This window comes from Anolis sagrei, chromosome 6, assembly GCF_037176765.1.
Source record: "Anolis sagrei isolate rAnoSag1 chromosome 6, rAnoSag1.mat, whole genome shotgun sequence".
Taxonomy (NCBI): Eukaryota; Metazoa; Chordata; class Lepidosauria; order Squamata; family Dactyloidae; genus Anolis; species Anolis sagrei.
In genome coordinates, this window is record NC_090026.1 from 30,989,403 (window position 1) to 31,010,094 (window position 20,692).

The window sequence follows — 20,692 nt, forward strand, 5'->3', positions numbered from 1 at the left end:
TGTGATGTGAGAGCTGGACCTTAGGGAAGGCTGAGCGAAGGAAGATTGTATCCTTTTGTATCCTTTTGAGCTGTGGTGTTGGAGGAAAGTTCTGAGAGTGCCTTGGACCGTGAGAAGATCCAACCAGTCCATACTTCAGGAAATAAATCCCGACTGCTCACTGGAGGAAAGAATAGTAGAGGCCAAGATGAAGTACTTTGGCCACATCATGAGGAGACAGCAAAGCCTAGAGAAGACAATTATGTGGGGGAAAGTGGAAGGCAAAAGGAAGAGGGGCCGACCAAGGGCAAGATGGATGGATGGCATCCTTGAAGTGACTGGACTGACCTTGAAGGAGCTGGGGGTGGTGATGGCCGACAGGGAGCTGTGCCGTGGGCTGGTCCATGAGGTCACGAAGAGTCAGAGACGACTGAACGAATGAACAACAAGCAAAGGTTGTCCCCTGACATGAAGTCCAGTCGTGTCCAATTCTGGGGTGTGGTGCTCATCTCCATTTCTACGCCAAAGTGCTGGTGTTGTCCGTAGACACCTCCTAGGTCATGTGGGTGGCATGACTGCATGGAGCGCTGTTACCTTCCCGCCAGAGTAGACCTATTGATCTACTCACATTTGCATGTTTTCGAACTGCTAGGTTGGCAGAAGCTGGGGCCGCTCCTTGGATTTGAACCTGCGACCTTCTGGTCAACAAGCTCAGCAGCTCAGCGCTTTAACCCACTGCGCCACCGGGGGCTACACTTTATTTATATAGATAATATATTATATAGATAATAATATATACATACATACACACACAATTATATATATGTATATATATAGACAATATATTATATATTGTATTATATATAATATAAACTAGCTGTCCCCTGCCACGTGTTGCTGTGGCCCAGTCTGTTGATCTGGAAAATAAAATAATGAGAAAGTGTTGGTTTCTAATATTTGTAATTTCTTTATGCCTGTGGGTAAACAGTGTCTGGTTTGCCCACCCTGGAACATGCAACATATCATTGTCCATCTTTAAGGGTCCCTTTCAAATCTGTGATACTATATCTGTTTGTGTGTGTGTGAATCATATCTCTATCTATCTATGCCTATCTATGGCTGGATGGCTCTTTGTCAGGAGGGCTTTGATTACATTCTCTTGCCCTGATTAAGGGAGTTGGATTGGATGGCCTTAAGTATTTTCTGTTGGTCATGGATGTTCTGTGTGGGAAGTTTTCCCCGATTCAGTCGTTGGTGGGGTTCAGAATGCTCTTTGATTGTAGATGAACTATAAATTCCTGTAACTACAACTCCCAAATGTCAAGATCTATTTTCCCCAAACTCCATCTGTGTTCATATTTGGTCATACAGAGTATTCATGCCAAATTTGGTCTAGATCCTACATTGTTTGGAGTCCACAGTGCTCACTGGATGTAGGTGCACTACAACTCCCAAACTCAAGGTCAATGCCCACCAAACCCTTCTAGTGTTTTCTATTGGTCATGGGAGTCCTGTGCTACGTTTGGTTCAATTCCATCGTTGGTGGAGTTCAGCATGCTCTTTTATTGTAGGTGAACTATAAATCCCAGCAACTACAACTCCCAAATGACAAAATCAACTTTTTGAATGGTCACTCCTTGGGTTAGTAGGTGTTTTGTGGCCAAATTTGGTGGCAATTCGTCCAGTGGTTTTTGAGTTATGTTAATCCCACAAACTAATATTACATATATATGTGTGTGTGTATATATGATACATATAATATATATTTATAGTATATATATTATTTAATACTAAATTGTATATATATCTTAAATTGTGTGTGTATATGTATGTATGTGTGTATATATATTCAAAATGTGGATGATGGGGCCCGCGGATACGGAGTCTTGGCTGCGCCTTCTTCCCTCCCTCCCTCCGCCCCAAAGGCCAAGGGCCCGGGATCTGCGTGGGAGCCTCCGCCACGAGGAAGGTATTGGATTATGCTGGATGATGAGGATGATTTTGAATAATTGATGGGCGAGGCAGAAGCACCAAAGCGTGGCCCCGCTCCCCCCCTCGCCCTTCTTCCCCCTTGCCATGGGTTGACGAGTTCAGTGGGCTTTTTCTCCCTTTCTTTTTGCAGAGAGAGAGAGAGAGAAAGAGAGAGGGAAGGAGGGAGGGAGAAGAGGAGGAGGAGAAGGAGGAGGAAAAACGTGTCTCGCAGCAGCGGGGTTTTTTTCCCGCTTCCTTTCTGGGCGATTGTGACTGTGTGCCTTAGAAGCAGGATCTCTTTAAGACCCAGAGGGAATTTCCTCTTATTTCCCTTCTGCTTCCCCCCTCCTTTTTAATTTCCTTTTTTCCCCCTCTTCTTTCCAGGGTGCCGTTTGCATCAGGGCTGGGTCTCCATCGCTGAGCTGCTGCACAAGCAGAGGATTAAAAAAAGGAAAGAGAAGATAGAGAGACACAGCGAGGAAGAGGAGGAGGAGGAGGAAGAAGAAGAAGGGGTGATGAAGGCGTAACCCACCCAAGCTGCCTGCAGGAGTGGGCCTGGGGAAGGAAGGGAGATCTCTTTCTGTCCTCCCCATTGACACCCATCCCAGGGGTAAGGACCCCATTCCAACCTCACTACTCCTACCCCTACTCCTTTGCTTAGCTGCTGGCCGACCCATTTTTCACATACCCCCCCCCTTCCCAACCCCAACCCCAGTCAATGACTGACTGACTGACCGCCTTTCCCTCCCCGACACAATGAAAGCCGCTTTCTAGATGGAGCTGTCGCTGTTGCTGCTATTGCAGCCTCCGCTGTTGCACTACGGCGCAGTTCTTCGCTGGCTTCTCGCGATGTGAGTCTGGGCTGCAGCTGAGCAAGGAAGGGAGGAAGAGGAAGAGGAGGCAGTCGAGGAGGAAGCAGTGGAGGCTATGTGGTGTCCGCGACACCCGGAGTCCGGCTGAACCATGATGAAGACCGAGCCCCAAAACTGTCCAGGCAGTGGCACCAACAGCAGCGCCAGCAGCAATAGCAGCACCGGCAACGGAGGGAGCCTGCGGAGCGCCTCGCCTCACCGGAACGCCTACGAAGCCGGCATCCAAGCCTTGAAAGCCCCCAAAGATGCCCTGGGCAACGCCGAGAGCGAGGAGGCCAAGAAAGCCCGGCACAAGAAGTATGGCTCCAACGTGCACCGCATCAAGAACATGTTCCTCCAAATGGGAGGCGAGGCCGGAGGAGGTGGCGGTGCTGGCGGTGGCGGCATTGGCGTTGGAGGAGTGGAGCTGGCCAAGCTGAAGGAGAAGCCCGTCCGGCTGTCCTTGCCCCGGGCCAGCAGCCTGAACGAGAACGTGGACCACAGCGCCTTGCTGAAGCTGGGCACCAGCGTGTCCGAGCGGGTGAGCCGCTTCGACTCCAAGACGGACAAGCCACTGTCCAAGCTCCAGGAGACTCGGAAGATCTTCGAGAGGAGCCTTCAGGAGAAGGAGACCACCAACAAGCTCCTGCTGAGGAAAGAAAGGGGAGGCTTCCAGGATAGGAAGCTGGACGTGGTGGTGCGCTTCAACGGGAGCACTGAGTCGCTGGACAAGCTGGACACCGAAGCCGTCTCGCCCACTGTCAGCCAGCTCAGCGCCGTCTTTGAGAAGGCCGACCTGAGGAACAACCTTCACAAAGCGCCGGGCAAAGTCGGGCCTCTCAACTCCAAGATTGTCCCCAAAAGATCCAGGGTCTTTCTCCAAGCTCCCGAAGTGGGGGCCAAGGCGGACACTCGGAGTAGCGATGGACCTGCCGCCCAGGCGAGAGGACAGCAGCCCGAGGCTGACAAGAACCAAGGCAAACCTCCATCCAGTGGTCCAGCAGGGAAGCCAGGCGATAAGGACAGTCACGCAGGCCTCCGTCCGCAGAAGGTCCAAGAGGTGCGTAAGATCAAGCCTGTGGAAGTGGAGGAGAGTGGAGACTCGGAGCAGGAGTTCGAGGCGGCAGAGGTGGCAGTGGCAGCCGCCATAGCGGAGGAGCACAGCAAGGCCTCCAAAGGGTCGGACGCTCTCAGGGCCGAGGTGATCCAGGCGGAGGTGACGGTCCATGCGGCCTTGGAAAATGGGCGGCTGGGGTCTGAGTCCCACTTGGAAACTCCAGACACGTTGGCAAGTTCTTATGGTGAGGAAGCTACCAAGGCTGAGGGACCAGAGGAGAATGACTTGTGTGATGAGTCCAAGAAGGAAGACTTCTCCGAGGCTGACCTGGTGGACATCAGTGCCTATAGTGGGCTGGGGGAGGATTCGGGAGGGAGCGGGCTGGACGAAGACGAGGATGCCGACGGACTGTACGCACCAGAATCCAGCTGTATGGAGATCGCTGGCTTGTCGGAAGAGGAAGAGTCTGCCCCCAACCGCAAGATCCACTTCAGCACAGCCCCTATCCAGGTAGGCCTTTGGGTGCAATGTCCCTTGTAGTAGTGGGGCCCAGGAGGACCACTTATCTTTGGGATGTGATGTGGTGGGTAATAGAAATGCAAATTCTAAACCAGAATCCTACAACCTTAGTAGGATGCAAGTTCACAGTCCCTGCCTTTGGGCGTAATTTCTCACTGACGAGATGGGGAACCACGGTTTCTTGTTTGTAGCCCTTCAACGACAGCAAGTATGTGACAATGCCCTTCCATAGAAAACCCAGCAAATGATTAAATAACTATACTTCTTTGCACAATGTCGAGGACAAGGTTTCCAGCCTCACATTTCCTCTGATGTGTTAGTCTTCTATCCGTGGTGAGCTTTGTGGGGACATTGTTTTGTTTTGTGAGTATTCAGGCGTGTAAGCTTCCATCTGTCATCCTAAGCGGCACAGGAAAGATATAGGCTTTCCACCCTCTTTCTGAGAACCAGGCCGAAGCCTGATAGATAAGCAAGGGCTCCCCCTTCCTCTCTTCAATACGATTTCCTGTTGAAGGTCTTGATTTTGCAAAGCATGTTGCTTTTGTGCTCAAGGGCTAGAAGCACCAACAGGAAAGAGGCCGTGTTTTCTTTTGTTTGCATTTTATTATCCCCTTGGTTTTTGGTGTATTCAAATATATCGACTGAAAGGAAGTAGATTGTCTCACAATGAAGGGCTGGTGGATGAGATCCGGGCCTACTTTTGACAGAATGTGATGCTGGGTGTTGAAATGGTGAATCACAGGCTGCCAGAATATCTGAAAATGTGGCTTTTGTAGCATCGGGCCCGCAGATATCATTGGAGAGAGTGCTGGTATTATACAGTACATCTCCTCCCACCCAGCAACACCCTTTCTGCCCCTCTTTTTTTGCTCACCATTGCAAAATGGGGAAGGAAAGAAGGGGTGGGGTTGAACCAGGCCATTGGGGTGACTTGATTTCCAAAGGTGGGACGGCGAAGGGAGAAAGAAATTCTCTAGAACATGGCCATATAGCCCGAAAAAACCTACAACAACCCAGAGAAAGAAATTGCTCTCCATTACTCATCCCCCCCATCGCTATAGCATCCCTTTTATGAAACGCTAGGGGCGAGGGAGGGATTATTAATGAACCCATTTATGTCTGGTGGCTGGTAGTAAATGGAATAACACATTTGATGTGAAATCTCAGCTTCTCGCATGGTTTCCGGCCTTGGCTGTGTCGGGTAGGGTGGCCGTGGAGGTGCCTTTGAGACAAATTGAGAGAGATGCTCTCCGGCAAGCAGCACCTTTCCGTCTTTGCCTGCACACCTTTTGCTCACTTGGGAGTCTCTGTTGGTTTTAGTCTATTTTCATAAACTGTTAGTCTTAAAGACGTTTTAAGGTCCCTATTTACCCTTTCCATCCCAGTTCCTATCTGTAGGAGCCCTTCCAAAACTTGGCTCTTCTGATGTGCCTTTGGAGAGTGACCATTTATCCCATTTCTGTTTGTTCCATCTATAGTGTTGCCCCTATGATGCACTTTTCCCCATCCTAAACTGAAAGCCTTACCCCACTGTTTATCCTTTTTGGGCTCCCCTCAATTACACTTTTCCTATTCCTACCTCATCCAGGGTTTTATCATTTGACCTCATCCATTTGGCCTGCCCTTTCTGTTCGATTTTATATTGTGTTAATTTGCTTTATTTATTTTACTACTGTATGCATTTTATTCTGATGTAATTTTTGTTTTCTGCATTTTATTTTGCTGTATTGTATCTTTGGGCTTGGCCTCATGTTAGCCGCCTCGAGTCCCTGTCGGGGAGATGGTGGCGGAGTATAAATAAAGTTATTATTATTATTATTATTATTATTATTATTATTCTACACATTATTGGCTTTGAACTGGGTTATGTGGCAGTGCAGACTCAGGTATTCCAATTCAAAGCAGATATTGTAGCATTTTCTGTCTTGTATTCTGGGTTATATGTCTGTATGGAAGGGCCCTTGGCTGTCGCACACCATCACCCGGTCCAATGCCAGGCAAGGATCAAAGGCATGCTGTGCATCGTTCCCTAGGCTTGGCAGAATTTCATAAGAGGCCAACCAATTTGCCAAGGCAAGGTTGGAGGGCCCTCTGCCTTCCCTAGAGAGGAAAATGGCATCTCACTTTGACAAGTCATTGCCTTTACTGCAGCTTTTCCTAAGGTGCTTTCTTCCATATGCACCATATACTCTGCCAACCGTACCCTGGCTTGGTCTGGTGGGACTTGTAGTCCATGGTGTAGTGCAGTGCATCTGGAGGACACAGTAGCTTGCGAAAGGCTGCTGTAGGGTCATAGAACTGGACAGATGACACTCGGCCTGTCCTATCCAATCTGTATAAGACTCCAGGACAGGATTTATGACTTAGTAACCTAGTTTAGCTAGCTATCAGCTTCATTCAAGGCCAAGAGCGGGCAACATGTAGTTCTCCAGATGTTGTTGGATTGCAACTTCTATCCACCATAGCCAGCATAACTAATGGGGAGGAATGTTATCATATTCTCGAGGGCTAAACTTTGCCCATCCCTATTCTAGATATTATAGAATCATAGAATCAAAGAGTTGGAAGGGACCTCATGGGCCATCCAGTCCAACCCCCTGCCAAGAAGCAGGAATATAGAGCAGTGATTCTCAACTTTCCTAATGCTGTGACCCCTTAATACAGTTCCTCCTGTTGTGGTGACCCCCATCCATAAAATTACTTTCGTTTCTACTTCAGAACTGTCGTTTTGCTACTGTTAGGAATTGTCATGTAAATATCTGATATGCAGGATGTATTTTCATTCACTGGACCAAATTTGGCAGAAATGCCTGATACGCCCCAATTTGAATAATGGTGGGGTTGGTGGGGGATTTGGGAGTTCTAGTTGCTGGGATTTATAGGTAACATACAATCAAAGAGCATTCTGAACTCCACCAACGATGGAATTGAGCTAATATTGGCACACAGGACTCACATGAGCAACAGAAAATACTGGAAGGGCATTGACCTTGAGTTTTGGAGTTGTAGTTCGCCTACATCCAGGGAGCACTATGGACTCAAGCAATGATGGATCTGGACCAAACTTGGCATGAATACCCAATATGCCCAAATGTGAACACTGGTGGAGTTTGGGGAAAAGAGACATAACATTTGGGAGTTGTAGTTGCTAGGATTTATAGTTCACCTACAATCAAAGAGCATTCTGATCCCCTACCAACGATAGAATTGGGTCAAACTTCCCACAAAGAACCCCCACGACCAACGGAAAATACTGTGTGTCCTGGGGTCTTTGGTAACCCCTTTGACACCCCCTCACGACCCCCCCCAGGGGTCCGAACTCCCAGGTTGTGAAATGCTGTTATAGGGGTTAGCAGACTGAATTAAAAAAATAGAACAGAGAGATCCTGCTTGAAAGTTCTGCTTGAACAGGAAGGTTATTGGTGACCTTGGGTAGTCACCATCCTTCACAATATTGTCACAAGAATAAAGGGGAGGGGAAGCAATATGCCAACTTGAGATTCCTGGAGGAGGAAAGAGCCAAACACACAGAAATGGGTTGGTGTAAGTTATCCAGGCTGCATGGGCATGTTCCAGAAGCATTATCTCCTGACATTTCGCCTGCATCTATGGCAGGCATCCTCAGAGGTTGTGAGGTCTGTTGGAAACTAGGCAAGGGGAATTTTATATATCTGTGGAATGTCCAGGCTGGAAGGAAAAACTCTTTTCTGTTTGAGGTAGGTGGACCACTCTTAACAACTACCATGTCAGAGGAAGCCATTGAAACCCACAAGCATGTGGACAATTTCAACAGAAAGGAATAAATGATGGAAATGAACAAAATCTGGCAACCAATATTAAAAAATTCTAAAATCATAACAGTAAATAAAGAACAACATTAAAAAAACAGGGGAATTCCAGACAAGAAACAATCAGGGCCAGCTAATCACCTCCCAACAAAAGATTCCCCCAGGTAGTAATAAGCCAGACATTGAAACTGCTAGGATATTAAATGCTAATCAAGGTGTCCAATTGAAACATTCACACCTACCTCAAAGAGGTAAGAGTTCTTTCTCTCATCCTGGACATTCCACAGATATATAAACCTCATTTTCCTAGTTTCCAACAGACCTCACCACCTCTGAGGATGCCTGCCATAGATGCAGGTGAAACGTCAGGAGAGAATGCTTGTGAAACATGGCCATACAGCCCAGAAAATAATAATAATAATAATAATAATAATAATAGGTTTGTTGTAGGTTTTTTCGGACTATATGGCCATGGTCTAGAGGCATTCTCTCCTGACGTTTCCCCTGCATCTATGGCAAGCATCCTCAGAGGTAGTGAGGATGCTTGCCATAGATGCAGGCGTAACGTCAGGAGAGAATGCCTCTAGACCATGGCCATATTGCCCAAAAAACCTACAACAACCCAGTGATTCCGGCCATGAAAGCCTTCGACAATACAATAATAATAATAATAATAATAATAATAATAATAACTTTATTTATACCCTACCACCATCTCCCCAAAGGGACTTGAGGTGGCTTACATGAGGTCAAGCCAATCAAATACAAATACAACAATACATCCACAAACAAGCAAGCAAATAAAACAATATAAATAATATAAATAATACAATATAAATAATACAATTGAACATATAAACAATAACATTAGAAAAACTTACAACAACCTAGTGATTCTGGCCATTAAAGCCTTCGACAATACAGAGATGGATTGTAACATGTGGGCAGACCTCAGGCTTTTAGGTGTGTGTGTGTGTTGATACAAAACAGAAGCACTAAGACATACAGAAGTTTGAATCTGTTTTGAATAGCAGAACTGAATTGGAAGCTCGTGGCCCTTCTGTGCAAAAATCTGCCTTCATTTAAGTGGCATAATTTCAGGCAGAGAGAGTCATTGTTAAGAAATTAATTTTAAAAATCTATGGCAAAACTCACTTGAGGACGTAGCCAGGAACCCGTATCTTCTTCCTTGGATTAATACCTGGGGGTGGGGTGAGGGTGAGGATTTTGACACTGCAGAGACAGATGGTGGGCACGAACAAGGTGCCACATGCCAAAGGTTGGATTTCCTGGGCTCTTGGGGCATCGTTTAATCTCAGCCAACATTCTGGCTTCGAATCACAGCCAACTCAAATGCCTGTAGGGGAAGAAGCAAGGGGACAAGAATGCTTGGTCCTTAGGAGCCGTCCTTACCTTGGGTTTACAAAAATATTTAAACTTAGAAGCCCAAAGCATCTCAGACCCTAGGATTTTAAAACCACTTCCTGATTACTATGAGCCACAATTTACATATGACTGCAACTCTCTAGGGGTGGCAGTTAAATGGGATATGGTTAAGTAACAGGCTTTAATAGACAATAAGTACATTCAGTGTTGCCTGTTTATTCCCCCAACATGCATAAAAAAACTACCCAATCCTCACCCACCCAATCTACGTCAGAATCAAAAACTGAAAACAGGAAACCATAGTTTAGAGAGAGCGCTCGCGTTTGTGACCTTTCCAAATATATTCTGCCATTAGTCCTTGTATTGGCTGTGGATGATGGGAGTTGTCATGAAAAAATTCTGGAGAGGCCCAAATTAAGGGAGGTTACTCACAGCAATAATTCTCAATCTTTGGCCCTCCATATGTTCTAGCACTTTTTTGAACTGCCACAGACAACAAAATATGTTTATTTATGTATTTATTTACTAGCCGTCCCCTGCCACGCGTTGCTGTGGCCCAGTCTGGTAATCTGGAAAATAAAGTAATGAGAAAGTGTTGGTTTCTGATATATGTAATTTCTTTATGCTTGTGGGTAAACAGTATTTCTTGCTGTTTCTTTGTCAGTGTTGATGTGGAGATTTTTTGCCTACTCTGGGATATGCAACATATAATTGTCCTTTAGGGGTCCCTTTCAAATCTATGATACTATATCTGTGTGTGTGTGAACCCTATCTCTCTCTCTCTCTCTCTCTCTCTCTCTCTCTCTATGGCTGGATGGCTCTTTGTCAGGAGGGCTTTGATTACGTTTTCTTGCCCTGGTGAAGGGAGTTGGACTGGATGGCCTTAAGTATTTTCTATTGGTCATATGGGTTCTGTGTGGGACGTTTGCCCCAATTATCTCGTTCGTGGGGTGCAGAATGCTCTTTGATTGTAGGTGAACTATAAATCCCAGTAACTACAACTCCCAAATGTCAAGGTCTATTTCCCCCAAGCTCCATCTGTGTTCCTAGTTGGGCATATGGAATATTTGTGCCAAGTTTGGCCCAGATCCATCATTGTTTGAGTCCACAGTGCTCTCTGGATGTAGATAAACTACAACTCCAATACTCAAGGTCAATTCCCACCAACCCCTTCTAGTGTTTTCTGTTGGTCATGGGAGTCCTGTGTGCCATGTTTGGTTCAATTCCATCATTGGTGAAATTCAGAATTCTCTTTGATTGTAGGTAAACTATTAATCCCAAATGACAAAATTATATATATATTTTTTTAGTGATGGTCATTCGTTGGGTTAGTAGGTGTTTTGTGGCCAAATTTGGCGACAATGAATCCAGTGGTTTTTGAGTTATGTTAATCCCACCAACGAACATTACATTTTTATTTATATAGATTTACTATATTTGTATACCGCCCTTCTCAAACCGCAGGCGACTCAAGGCGGTTTACAGAGGCAACAATTCAATGCCCAACAACACCATAAAACATTTTAAACATTTTAAAACATTTGCGCCTCCAAGTTAAAACGTCCAATCTCATCATCCAGTTGTTCCATAGCCCTATGTCTGTTACACTGCATTTTCAAATGCTTGCTCAAAAAGCCAAGACTTGACTTTTTTCCGGAATGTTAAAAGGGAGGGGGTTGATCTAATGTCCCCAGGAAGGACGTTCTATAGCCAAGGGGCCACCACTGAGAAGGCCCTGTCTCTCGTCCCCGCCAAATGTATTTGTGACACAGGCATAATCGAGAGTAGGGCCTCCCCCAATGATCTTAATGTCCTAGATGGTTCATAAGGGGAGTTGTATTCGGACAGGTAAGTTGGGCCAGAATCGTTTTCTCAGTTTTGCAAGACTATTTTCTTCTGCTCACATACCACTAGCCACACTCCTCTGGAGTATGAAAGGCTGAGCACTAACGTATCTGAAGAATGAAAGCTGACAACCACTCTCTTAGGACGCACGGAAGACTGTCACTTGAAAGCTATGAGGTGCTTGGTAGTGTTAATGCTTGCTGTGCCAAACAGGAGGTGTGACATTTGCCATATCTGAGCTAAAGATGGAAAATTTGCTCTAGATCTGTTTGTTAAGCATACCTCCAAAGTTTAATCTGATCTTCTTTCAACTTCCTGTGAAAACATTGCTTGGCTCACTTGCAGGAGAGACCTAGAGTTAGACCAGTGGTTCTCAGCCTGTGGGTCCCCAGGTGGTTTGGCCTACAACTCCCAGAAATGCCAGTTTACCAGCTGTTAGGATTTCTGGGAGTTGAAGGCCAAAACATCTGGGGATCCAGGGGTTGATAACCATTGAGTTGCAAAGACTTTATTCTTGTTCTCTTCTTAGAGATTCGTGGGTTGTGTGAGAAATCCTATCCTAGAAATTTAGTTCCAGCTTCTGTGATGTTGGGAATTCCCATGTGCTCCATCTTTCTCCGAAACCAGGTTGTTGTTAGGTTTGCATCATTGTTTGGCAGGAGCTCTGGTAGCACAATGAGTTAAACCCTTGTGCCAGCAGGACTGCTGACCGAAAGGTCGGCGGTTTGAATCCAGGGAGTGGGGTGAGCTCCCGTCTGTCAGCTCCAGTTTCTTACGCAGGGACATGAAAGAAACCTCCCACCGGATGGTAAAGCATCTGGGCATCCCATGGGCAACATCCTTGCAGATGGCCAATTCTCTCACACCAGAAGCGACTTGCAGTTTCTCAAGTCGCTCCTGAGACGGAAAATAAAAATCATTATATCACAAACTATAGGTGCAAAATGCAAAAGGACTTTTTAAAAAAGTATGTGGCACAGTGGGTTAAACTATTGAGCTGCTAAACTTGTTGACCCAAAGGTCGCAGGTTCGAATCCGGGGAGCGGCGTGAGCTTCCGCAGTCAGCCCCTGCTTCTGCCAAACTAGCAGTTTGAAAACATGCAAATGTGAGTAGATGAATATGTATTGCTCTGGCGGGAAGGAAACATGACCTTGGAGGTATTGCTGGCCACATGACCTTGGAGGTATCTACGGACAACACCGGCTCTTCAGCTTAGAAATTGAGATGAGCATCAAATCCCAGAATTGGATATGACTGGACTTAGTGTCAGGGAAAAACCTTTAGCTTTACCTATGTTCAGCATAGGAAAATAAGCACAGTTCTTCTAGATCAGGTCAAGGCCTTGCCTTTTCCACAGTGGCCTTTCAAATGTGTCTAGGAACTCCACAAAGCAAGATATGAAGGCAACAACACCTTCCCACTCATGTTCCCAGTAACTAGCATTCCTGAATATATTGAATAGGTCGCTGGAGGTAATATGTAACCATCATGACTATTAGACACACGTGGCTGTAAATTTCCTGTTTAAAACCATCCAGATTGGAAGCCATCACTACCCTTTTGTGAGAATAAAATTATGTAGTTCTCCTTGTGCATTGTTTGAAAAGGTTCATCATTTTGTCGTTTTCTTTAATGTCATGCAATTCATCTTACAGCAGAGTGAGGCACACACAGCTTGTAGGAATTCATTTTAGAATCAAAGAGCTGGAAGATACCCCAAGGGCCATCCACTCCAACCTCGTGCAGGAACATACCCTCAAAGCACCCCTGACAGATGGCCATCTAGCCTCTGCTTAAAAACTCCCAGAGAAGGGGACTCCACCACACTCCTGAGGCAGCATAGTCCACAGATGAACACCTCTTTCCATCAGGAAGTTCTTCCTAATGTTTAGGTGGCATTGTTTTCCTTGCAATTTGAATCCATTGCTCTGTGTCCTAGTCTCCAGAGCTGCAGAAAACAAGCCTGCCTGCTCCTCAATGTGACATCCTTTCAGATATTTAACCATGGCTATCATGTCCCCTCTCAGCCTTTTAAGCACTCATCTCCTTAAATAATTTCTCATAGAGCTTGGTTTCCAGACCTTTGATCATTTTGGTCGCCCCTCTCTGGACATGTTCTAGCTTATCATTATCCTTCCTGAATTGTGGAGCCCAGAACTGGACACAGCGTTCCAGGTGGTCTCAGACACCATTTTTTTCAGAGACAGTTTTTTGTTTTTTTTTTTTGTTTTTTTTGCTATCACAATCTCCATAAGAACCTTACACCATTTAACACTTGCCCAAGGCCCACTTTCATTACTGATAGAGGATCTGAATGTGATCTCTCAGGGTCCTAATCCATCTCTCAAACCACACCAACATACACATACAGTCAGCCTTCTGGATCCATGGATTTTGGAACCATGGATTCAGTCATCCACCACTTGAAAATGTTTGACAATAACAAAATCCCAAAGGCAAACCTTGATTTTTTTTCATTTTATGTAAAGCATGTCATTTTACTATATAATGTATATCATGGGACTTGAGCATCCACAAGTTATAGTATACATAGGGAGTCCTGGAACCAAACTCTAGCAAATACTTAGGACCCACAATAGGAATGTATGGTGGTTTAATCATTCGTATATGTGTATGTTTGTGTGTGGATAGATAGATAGATAGATAGATAGATAATATGATATAATATAATATATAATATAATATGTAGATAGATATAATATATTGTATATACATATAATATTGATAATAGTATTATAATGTAATTTAACATAATACTAATAATAATACAATATAATAATTTTATATTATATATTACATGTAATATTACTAATAATATTGCACTATAGTGGTGTAGTACAATAGTTATATATAATATTAATATTGTGTTATGCTAATAATTAAAATATATTATATGTACATATAATATTTAACATAATATTGTAATACAATATAATACTAATGATCTGGGAGAAACCTGGGCACTCTAACCCCCTTCCCAAAAGCCCTTTAAAAGACAAAAGAACTTACCCAGCCTCCATTAGAGGGCTACCAGAGCTTTCCTGGCATATAGAAATGATGCGCCAGGAAAAAGGAGGGGGCAGGAACAATTTTCCTCCTACCCCACCCTTTTCTCCTGGCGCATCATTTCTACGTGCCAAGAAAGCTCTGGTAGCCCTCTGATGGAGGCCGGGTAAGTTCTTTTGTTTTTTAAAAGGCTTTCGGGGACTTTTGAGGAGGGGTTTGGTGTTCTCATAGTTTTCTGGGGTAATTTAGCCCGAAAACAGTGGGACTACTGTCTGGATTGCAGTCCAGACCCCGGAAGTAGTGGGCGTGGAATAATTCGCCACAAACCAGGGTTTGTCCAGGACATCATCTGAACAGCCCCCTTTTAATTGCGGGAACTCCTGAGTTAAAGGGGCTGTCTGGAATAAACCCACTAACAAATTTGCCACAAACCAAGGTTTGTCCAGGACGTCATCTGAACATCCCCTCTTTTAATTGTGGGAACTTCCGCATTAAAGGTGCTGTCTGGATACGCCCATAGTGTTCTAAACATAGCATGAAACCATGGCAGTTAAAGTGGTGTTGGACTACATTGATGTTACAGTGTAGATGCAACCCTAGTTTCACCCAGAAAAGAAAATACCTTGCTAACTTCAGAAACAAACTAAAATGAAAAACCTTTTTAAAATATATTTTTAATGAGGAGAGGATAAAGCTGAGGAAATTGGCTTTGAGTGTGTGTATGTGAAGTCTTCTGAGCAAAATGCCCCTTTAGCCAGCCCCATTGCTCACTTAGGGGCAAAAAGAGGCATTTTAATCCTTGATTAAAGCTTTGCTTGCAGAATATACTGATTAAATCAATTAAAACTTAGAATCCCCCATTTAACATACCATCAGACTGTACCAAGTTCTTCTGACTTGCTTCAAAAATGTTATATTTCTTTAACAACTAGCTTTGAAATGAGGTTGTGCAATAGAGTCTTGCCTTAAATAAAGACGTGGTAGAAATTCACCCACTCCATTGTTATCTTGAGCTTCATCTCGGAAATGCAGAACAGTTTGTATGGTTCTCCTCAGTCCTGTATCTTTGCAACAACCTTGTAAGGATGAGAGATGCTAGATGCATACTACTATACAGTTATAGCGGTTGGATGCCACTTTATGTGCCAGGGGTCTGTTCTATTAAATCCTGGATTTTATACTTTGGTGGAAAGACTTGCATTCCCCAGAGTTCTGTAGGATAGAATTTGGAATCCCTTGTGACACTACAAATCCCAAGATCCCATGGAATGGACCCATGACACTTATAGTAGTATCAGACTGCTACAATTATACAATGTGGATATATCTAAACGGTTTGGGACCCGCCTGCCTGCGTGACCGCATCTCCATATATGAACCCACGCGTTCCCTTCGGTCATCTGGAGAGGCCCTGCTCACGATCCCACCTGCGTCGCAAGCGCATTTGGTGGGGACGAGGGATAGTGCCTTCTCTGTGGTGGCCCCCTAACTCTGGAACTCTCTCCCCAAGGACATCAGACAAGCCCCAACGTTGGCAATTTTTAGGAAGAGCCTGAAGACCTGGCTGTTCCAGTGTGCCTTTCCAGATTAGGAAACTCCTGGCATCATGTCCCAAATGCACTTTGTCAGAGACCAGGATTGTCTGCACATTGCACTTACCTCCAAAAAACCTCTACATACCTCCTGTCAAGTTCAGCACTTTTAAATTCTGTCCATTACATTTGGCCCGGCCTTTAGGTTTGAATGCGTCATGATGTCATTGTTTTAGTGTTTTATTGTTTTGCTTGATGTTTTACTATTTGCTTATGAGTTTTACTGTGATGTTTGTATGTTGTTGTTGTTGGCGGCCTTGGACTTTGTAAGCTGCATCGAGTCCTTCGGGAGATTTTGCGGGGTATAAATAAAGATAATATAATAATAATAATAATAATAATAATAATAATAATAATAATAAATCTCTAGAGATGGAAAAGGTTATCAGTCCATGGTTAGCCATGGAGCATTGTTTTTAGAATTTTCAAATATTTATATTCTACTAAAATCCAAAATTACAAAGTCATATACAGTACGTAGACCTAGGAACACATCTCTTGTGAGATCCTTACCTGAATATGTTTTTTTCAACTTGCATCTAAAACTAAGAAAATGGGAGCATGTTGCATACTTAAGTTACATAATTAATTTGACAAAGGAACACATGGTTAGGTTAACAGAAATCAATACTTCCATTTGATATTCAGGTAAAACACAAAACCAGTTAACAGTTGCTTCCTAGTTGTCACTCTGGCATGTCATGAATGTTGATTGTCTGTTTGGAGCTCTAATCCTAAAAGTAGTGAAGATAAAAGAGATTTTTCTTCTCTATTTGGTTAACTCTGCAGTGATTTTCTAGTTGGCAGCCGAACAGATGTGATCATGATGTATCTAAGTGAATTGCTGCATAATGTAAATTTTTAAGGCGTGATTTACACATGCAGCAGAAAGAGGCAGTGGAATGGAAAGTGCCACTCCAAACTACAGGTGGGAAGGCATCCTTTTTGAATGTTCACTCAAAATAAATAAATGCATGGAGATGGGAAAAGAGCACGCCAGGCAGAAATGTTCCTTACTGGTCTACTCTTCGGTGCACTTTATTTCTATTTTTAAAAGAAATACAGAGGGACATTTTTAAAATGTGTTCCCCTGCATGAAAGGGAAAGTAGTATGGATTTACTCTACCTTCTTTATCATACACTTTTAGACTGGACCTAAGGATCATCCTTACTTCTTATCTATTGCCTATGTCAAGAATGACTTTTCAGTAACTTTGAAACATAAGTTCTTTTTATTGCAATTTCCAGTGTGAGAGAAATTACAAAAAAGCATTTAGACAAAGAATGAAATTAGACATACAGACATATAATAATAACAACAACAACAACAACAACAACACTTTATTTGTACCCCGCTACTATCTCCCCAAGGGACTTGGTGTGGCTTACATGAGGCCAAGCCCAAACACAACAATACAAGCAATTAAAAAAAACATAGACAATAAAATACACAACATTATCAATAAAACAACACATAATTAAAAACAGTGGGAAGGCCAAATGTAGAGTTAAAATTGGAAATAATGCTGGGACATGAACAAAAGGCGATACTGGTGTTTGTGGAGATTCCATGTGACTACATTGGATTCACAATTATATTGGTTAACAAACAAACAAAAGGGAATTACATTTTCACTCAACATTCACACCACATGTACACGCATTCATCCTCAGGCATTCAAATATTACCATATCATTTTCTCCCTCCTTGGAGAAGCACCTGTTAGGCCAGACCCTGCTTTCTTGCAGCCTGTCAACATACAGTTCCAAAACTTCCATAATGCCATAACTTCAAAATGCCAAAATACCAAAACTTCTTCCCTAAGAACAATGCCAAGGACCAGATCTCTGTTTTCTATACAGCAGAACCGGACTCCCTGCACAAAATCCAAGACTCCAAAGCACACCTCTTCCTCTTCCCTTGAGAAAGAAGGCCAAAGTGACCAGATTACTCCCTTGCAAATCTGCCACTCCATGGTACACTATCTCTCTCCTTCCCATGGAGCAGAGCATAACGAGTGAACAGCGACTCTGTCTGTCACACTTTGAGCATTATTAGACTGAGTCTTATAGGAATATTCTGCTGATGTAGTCCCAAAGTTGTAAATTAATGATAGACGTCTTCTATCCTGGCTCCATCTCAGTTTTCTGGCCAGATATTGATCTTCTTGATTGGTATTAACAAACACAAGGTTTGTGTTGGCTTCCTTCTTAACATTGTAAACATTTCTGTTATCACTGTCCCTTTCTTATCAGAGTTTACTTTTTCAGCTGTCATTAGCAACTTTTAATTACAGTCCAGCAAGCAGGTAGTTAGTCATTGCAGACCTTAATATTTTACTGGTGTTTCCAACATTATTAACTCCATTCATCATTCCATTCTTCCATTCATTCCCACACATCATTATTAAACCCACATTTATCAAATCTGCATATTAAATTTTTGTGACACCTACCTTGGCTCTTGCTTATACTTTTCTACTCTGACATTATGCAAAGAACACAAAATACTTGTTTCCTGACTTAAGACTGCTTCCAGGTCAAAGGTGTGAGAAATGTTTCATTAGTGCAATGGTTCTCAACCTTCCTAATGCCGTGACCCCTTAATACAGTTCCTCATGTTGAGACGACCCCCAACCATAAAATTATTGTTGTTGCTACTTCATAACTGTCATTTCGCTACTGTTATAAATCATCATGTAAACATCTGATATGCAGCGTGTATTTTCATTCACTGTACCAAATTTGGCACAAATACCAGATATGCCCAAATTTGAATACTGGTTGGGTTTGGGGGGGGGGGGGGGGGCAATTGGTTTTGTCATTTGAGAGATGTAGTTGCTGGGATTTATAGTTCACCTACAATGGAATTGAACCAAACTTGGCACACAGAACTCCCATGACCAATATAAAACACTGGAAGGGTTTGGTGGGCATTGACCTTGAAATTTGGAGTTGTAGTTCACCTACATCCAGAGAACACCATGGATACAAACAATGATGGATCTGGACCAAACTTGGCAAGAATACTCAATATGTCCAAATGTGAACACTGCTGGAGTTTGGGGAACATAGACGTTGACATTTGGGAGTTGTAGTTGCTGGGATTTATAGTTCACCAACAACCAAAGAGCATCTTGAACTCCACCAAACAATGGAATTGAACCAAACTTAGCACACAGAACTCCCATGAACAACAGAAAATGCTGGAAGGCTTTGGTGGGCTTGAAGATTGAAGCTTCAACTCCTTGAAGTTTGGAGTTGTAGTTCACCTACATCTAGAGACCACTGTGGACTCAAACAGTGATGGATCTGGACCAAACTTGGCACGAATATTCAATATGCCCAAATGTGAACACTGGTGGAGTTTGAGGAACATAGACCTTGACATTTGGGAGTTGTAGTTGCTAGGATTTATAGTTCAACTACAATCAAAGAGTAAGGATAGAATTGGGCCAACCTTCCCACATGGAAACCAGATGGCCAATACTGTGTTTTTGATAGTCTTTGGTGACCACTCTGACACGTCCTTATGACCCCCCCCCCCCAGGGGTCCCGACCCCAAGGTTGAGAAACACTGCATTAGTGGGAGATGATAGATAGCATCTACCACTCTCCATCAAGACTTCCACATTCTCTTTCAATTAACAGTGATCCTCAGATTGATGTTTTTCCCAAAACAAGAATCATAGAATCAAAGAGTTGGAAGAGACCTCATGGGCCATCCAGTCCAACCCCCTGCCTAGAAGCAGCAATATTGCATTCAAATCACCCCTGACAGATGTCCATCCAGCCTCTGTTTAAAAGCTTCCAAAGAAGGAGCCTCCATCACACTCCGGGGCAGAGAGTTCCATTGCTGAACGGCTCTCACAGTCAGGAAGTTCTTCCTCATGTTCAGATGGAATCTCTTTTCTTGTAGTTTGAAGCCATTGTTCCGCGTCCTAGTCTCCAGGGAGGCAGAAAACAAGCTTGCTCCTTCCTCCCTGTGACTTCCTCTCACATACTTATACACGGCTATCATGTCTCCTCTCAGCCTTCTCTTCTTCAGGCTAAACATACCCAGCTCCTTAAGCTGCTCCTCATAGGGCTTGTTCTCCAGACCCTTGATCATTTTAGTCGCCCTCCTCTGGACACATTCCAGCTTGTCAATATCTCTCTTGAATTGTGGTGCCCAGAATTGGACATAATATTCCAGGTGTGGTCTAACCAAAGCGGAATATAGGGGTAGCATTACTTCCCTAGATCTAGACACTATGCTATTGATGCAGGCCAAAATCCCATTGGCTTTTTTTGCCGCCACATCAAATTGTTGGCTCCTGTTTAACTTGTTGTCCACAAGGACTCCAAGATCTTTTTCACACGTACTGCTCTCGAGCCAGGCATTGTCCCCCATTCTGTATCTTTGCATTTCATTTTTCTGCCGAAGTGGAGTTGTAAGATACCCCAAAGCAAAGTGATTTTGGATCGCTTTGTTTTAATCGACAATTGAGATCTGTTAGCTTGACAAAATACCTACTTATTGTTGAGATGGAAACAGCCAGCATAATGTGAAGCAGATGAACTCTTGGAGTATCATCGTAGTCAGGCCTTTTACTCCTCTGTACTGTGTTGTGGTCAGAAACTCCTCTCTGATTTAAGGTCCTGCATATCAGAAGCACCCCAAAGGATTGCCCTAG

At 43.8% G+C, this 20,692-nt stretch overlaps 1 protein-coding gene across 1 annotated transcript in view; it reads left to right on the forward strand.

Annotated features, from left to right (window-relative positions):
* Window positions 1–2,185: 2,185 nt before the first annotated feature.
* Window positions 2,186–20,692, forward strand: part of PPP1R9B (protein phosphatase 1 regulatory subunit 9B) — a 166,191-nt gene continuing 147,684 nt past the window's right edge. Inside the window, exon 1 of the mRNA XM_067470542.1 lies at window positions 2,186–4,368. Within this exon, the coding sequence (XP_067326643.1) occupies window positions 2,914–4,368 (1,455 nt within the window). The 5' untranslated portion in view covers window positions 2,186–2,913. The remainder of the gene's footprint in view (window positions 4,369–20,692) is intronic.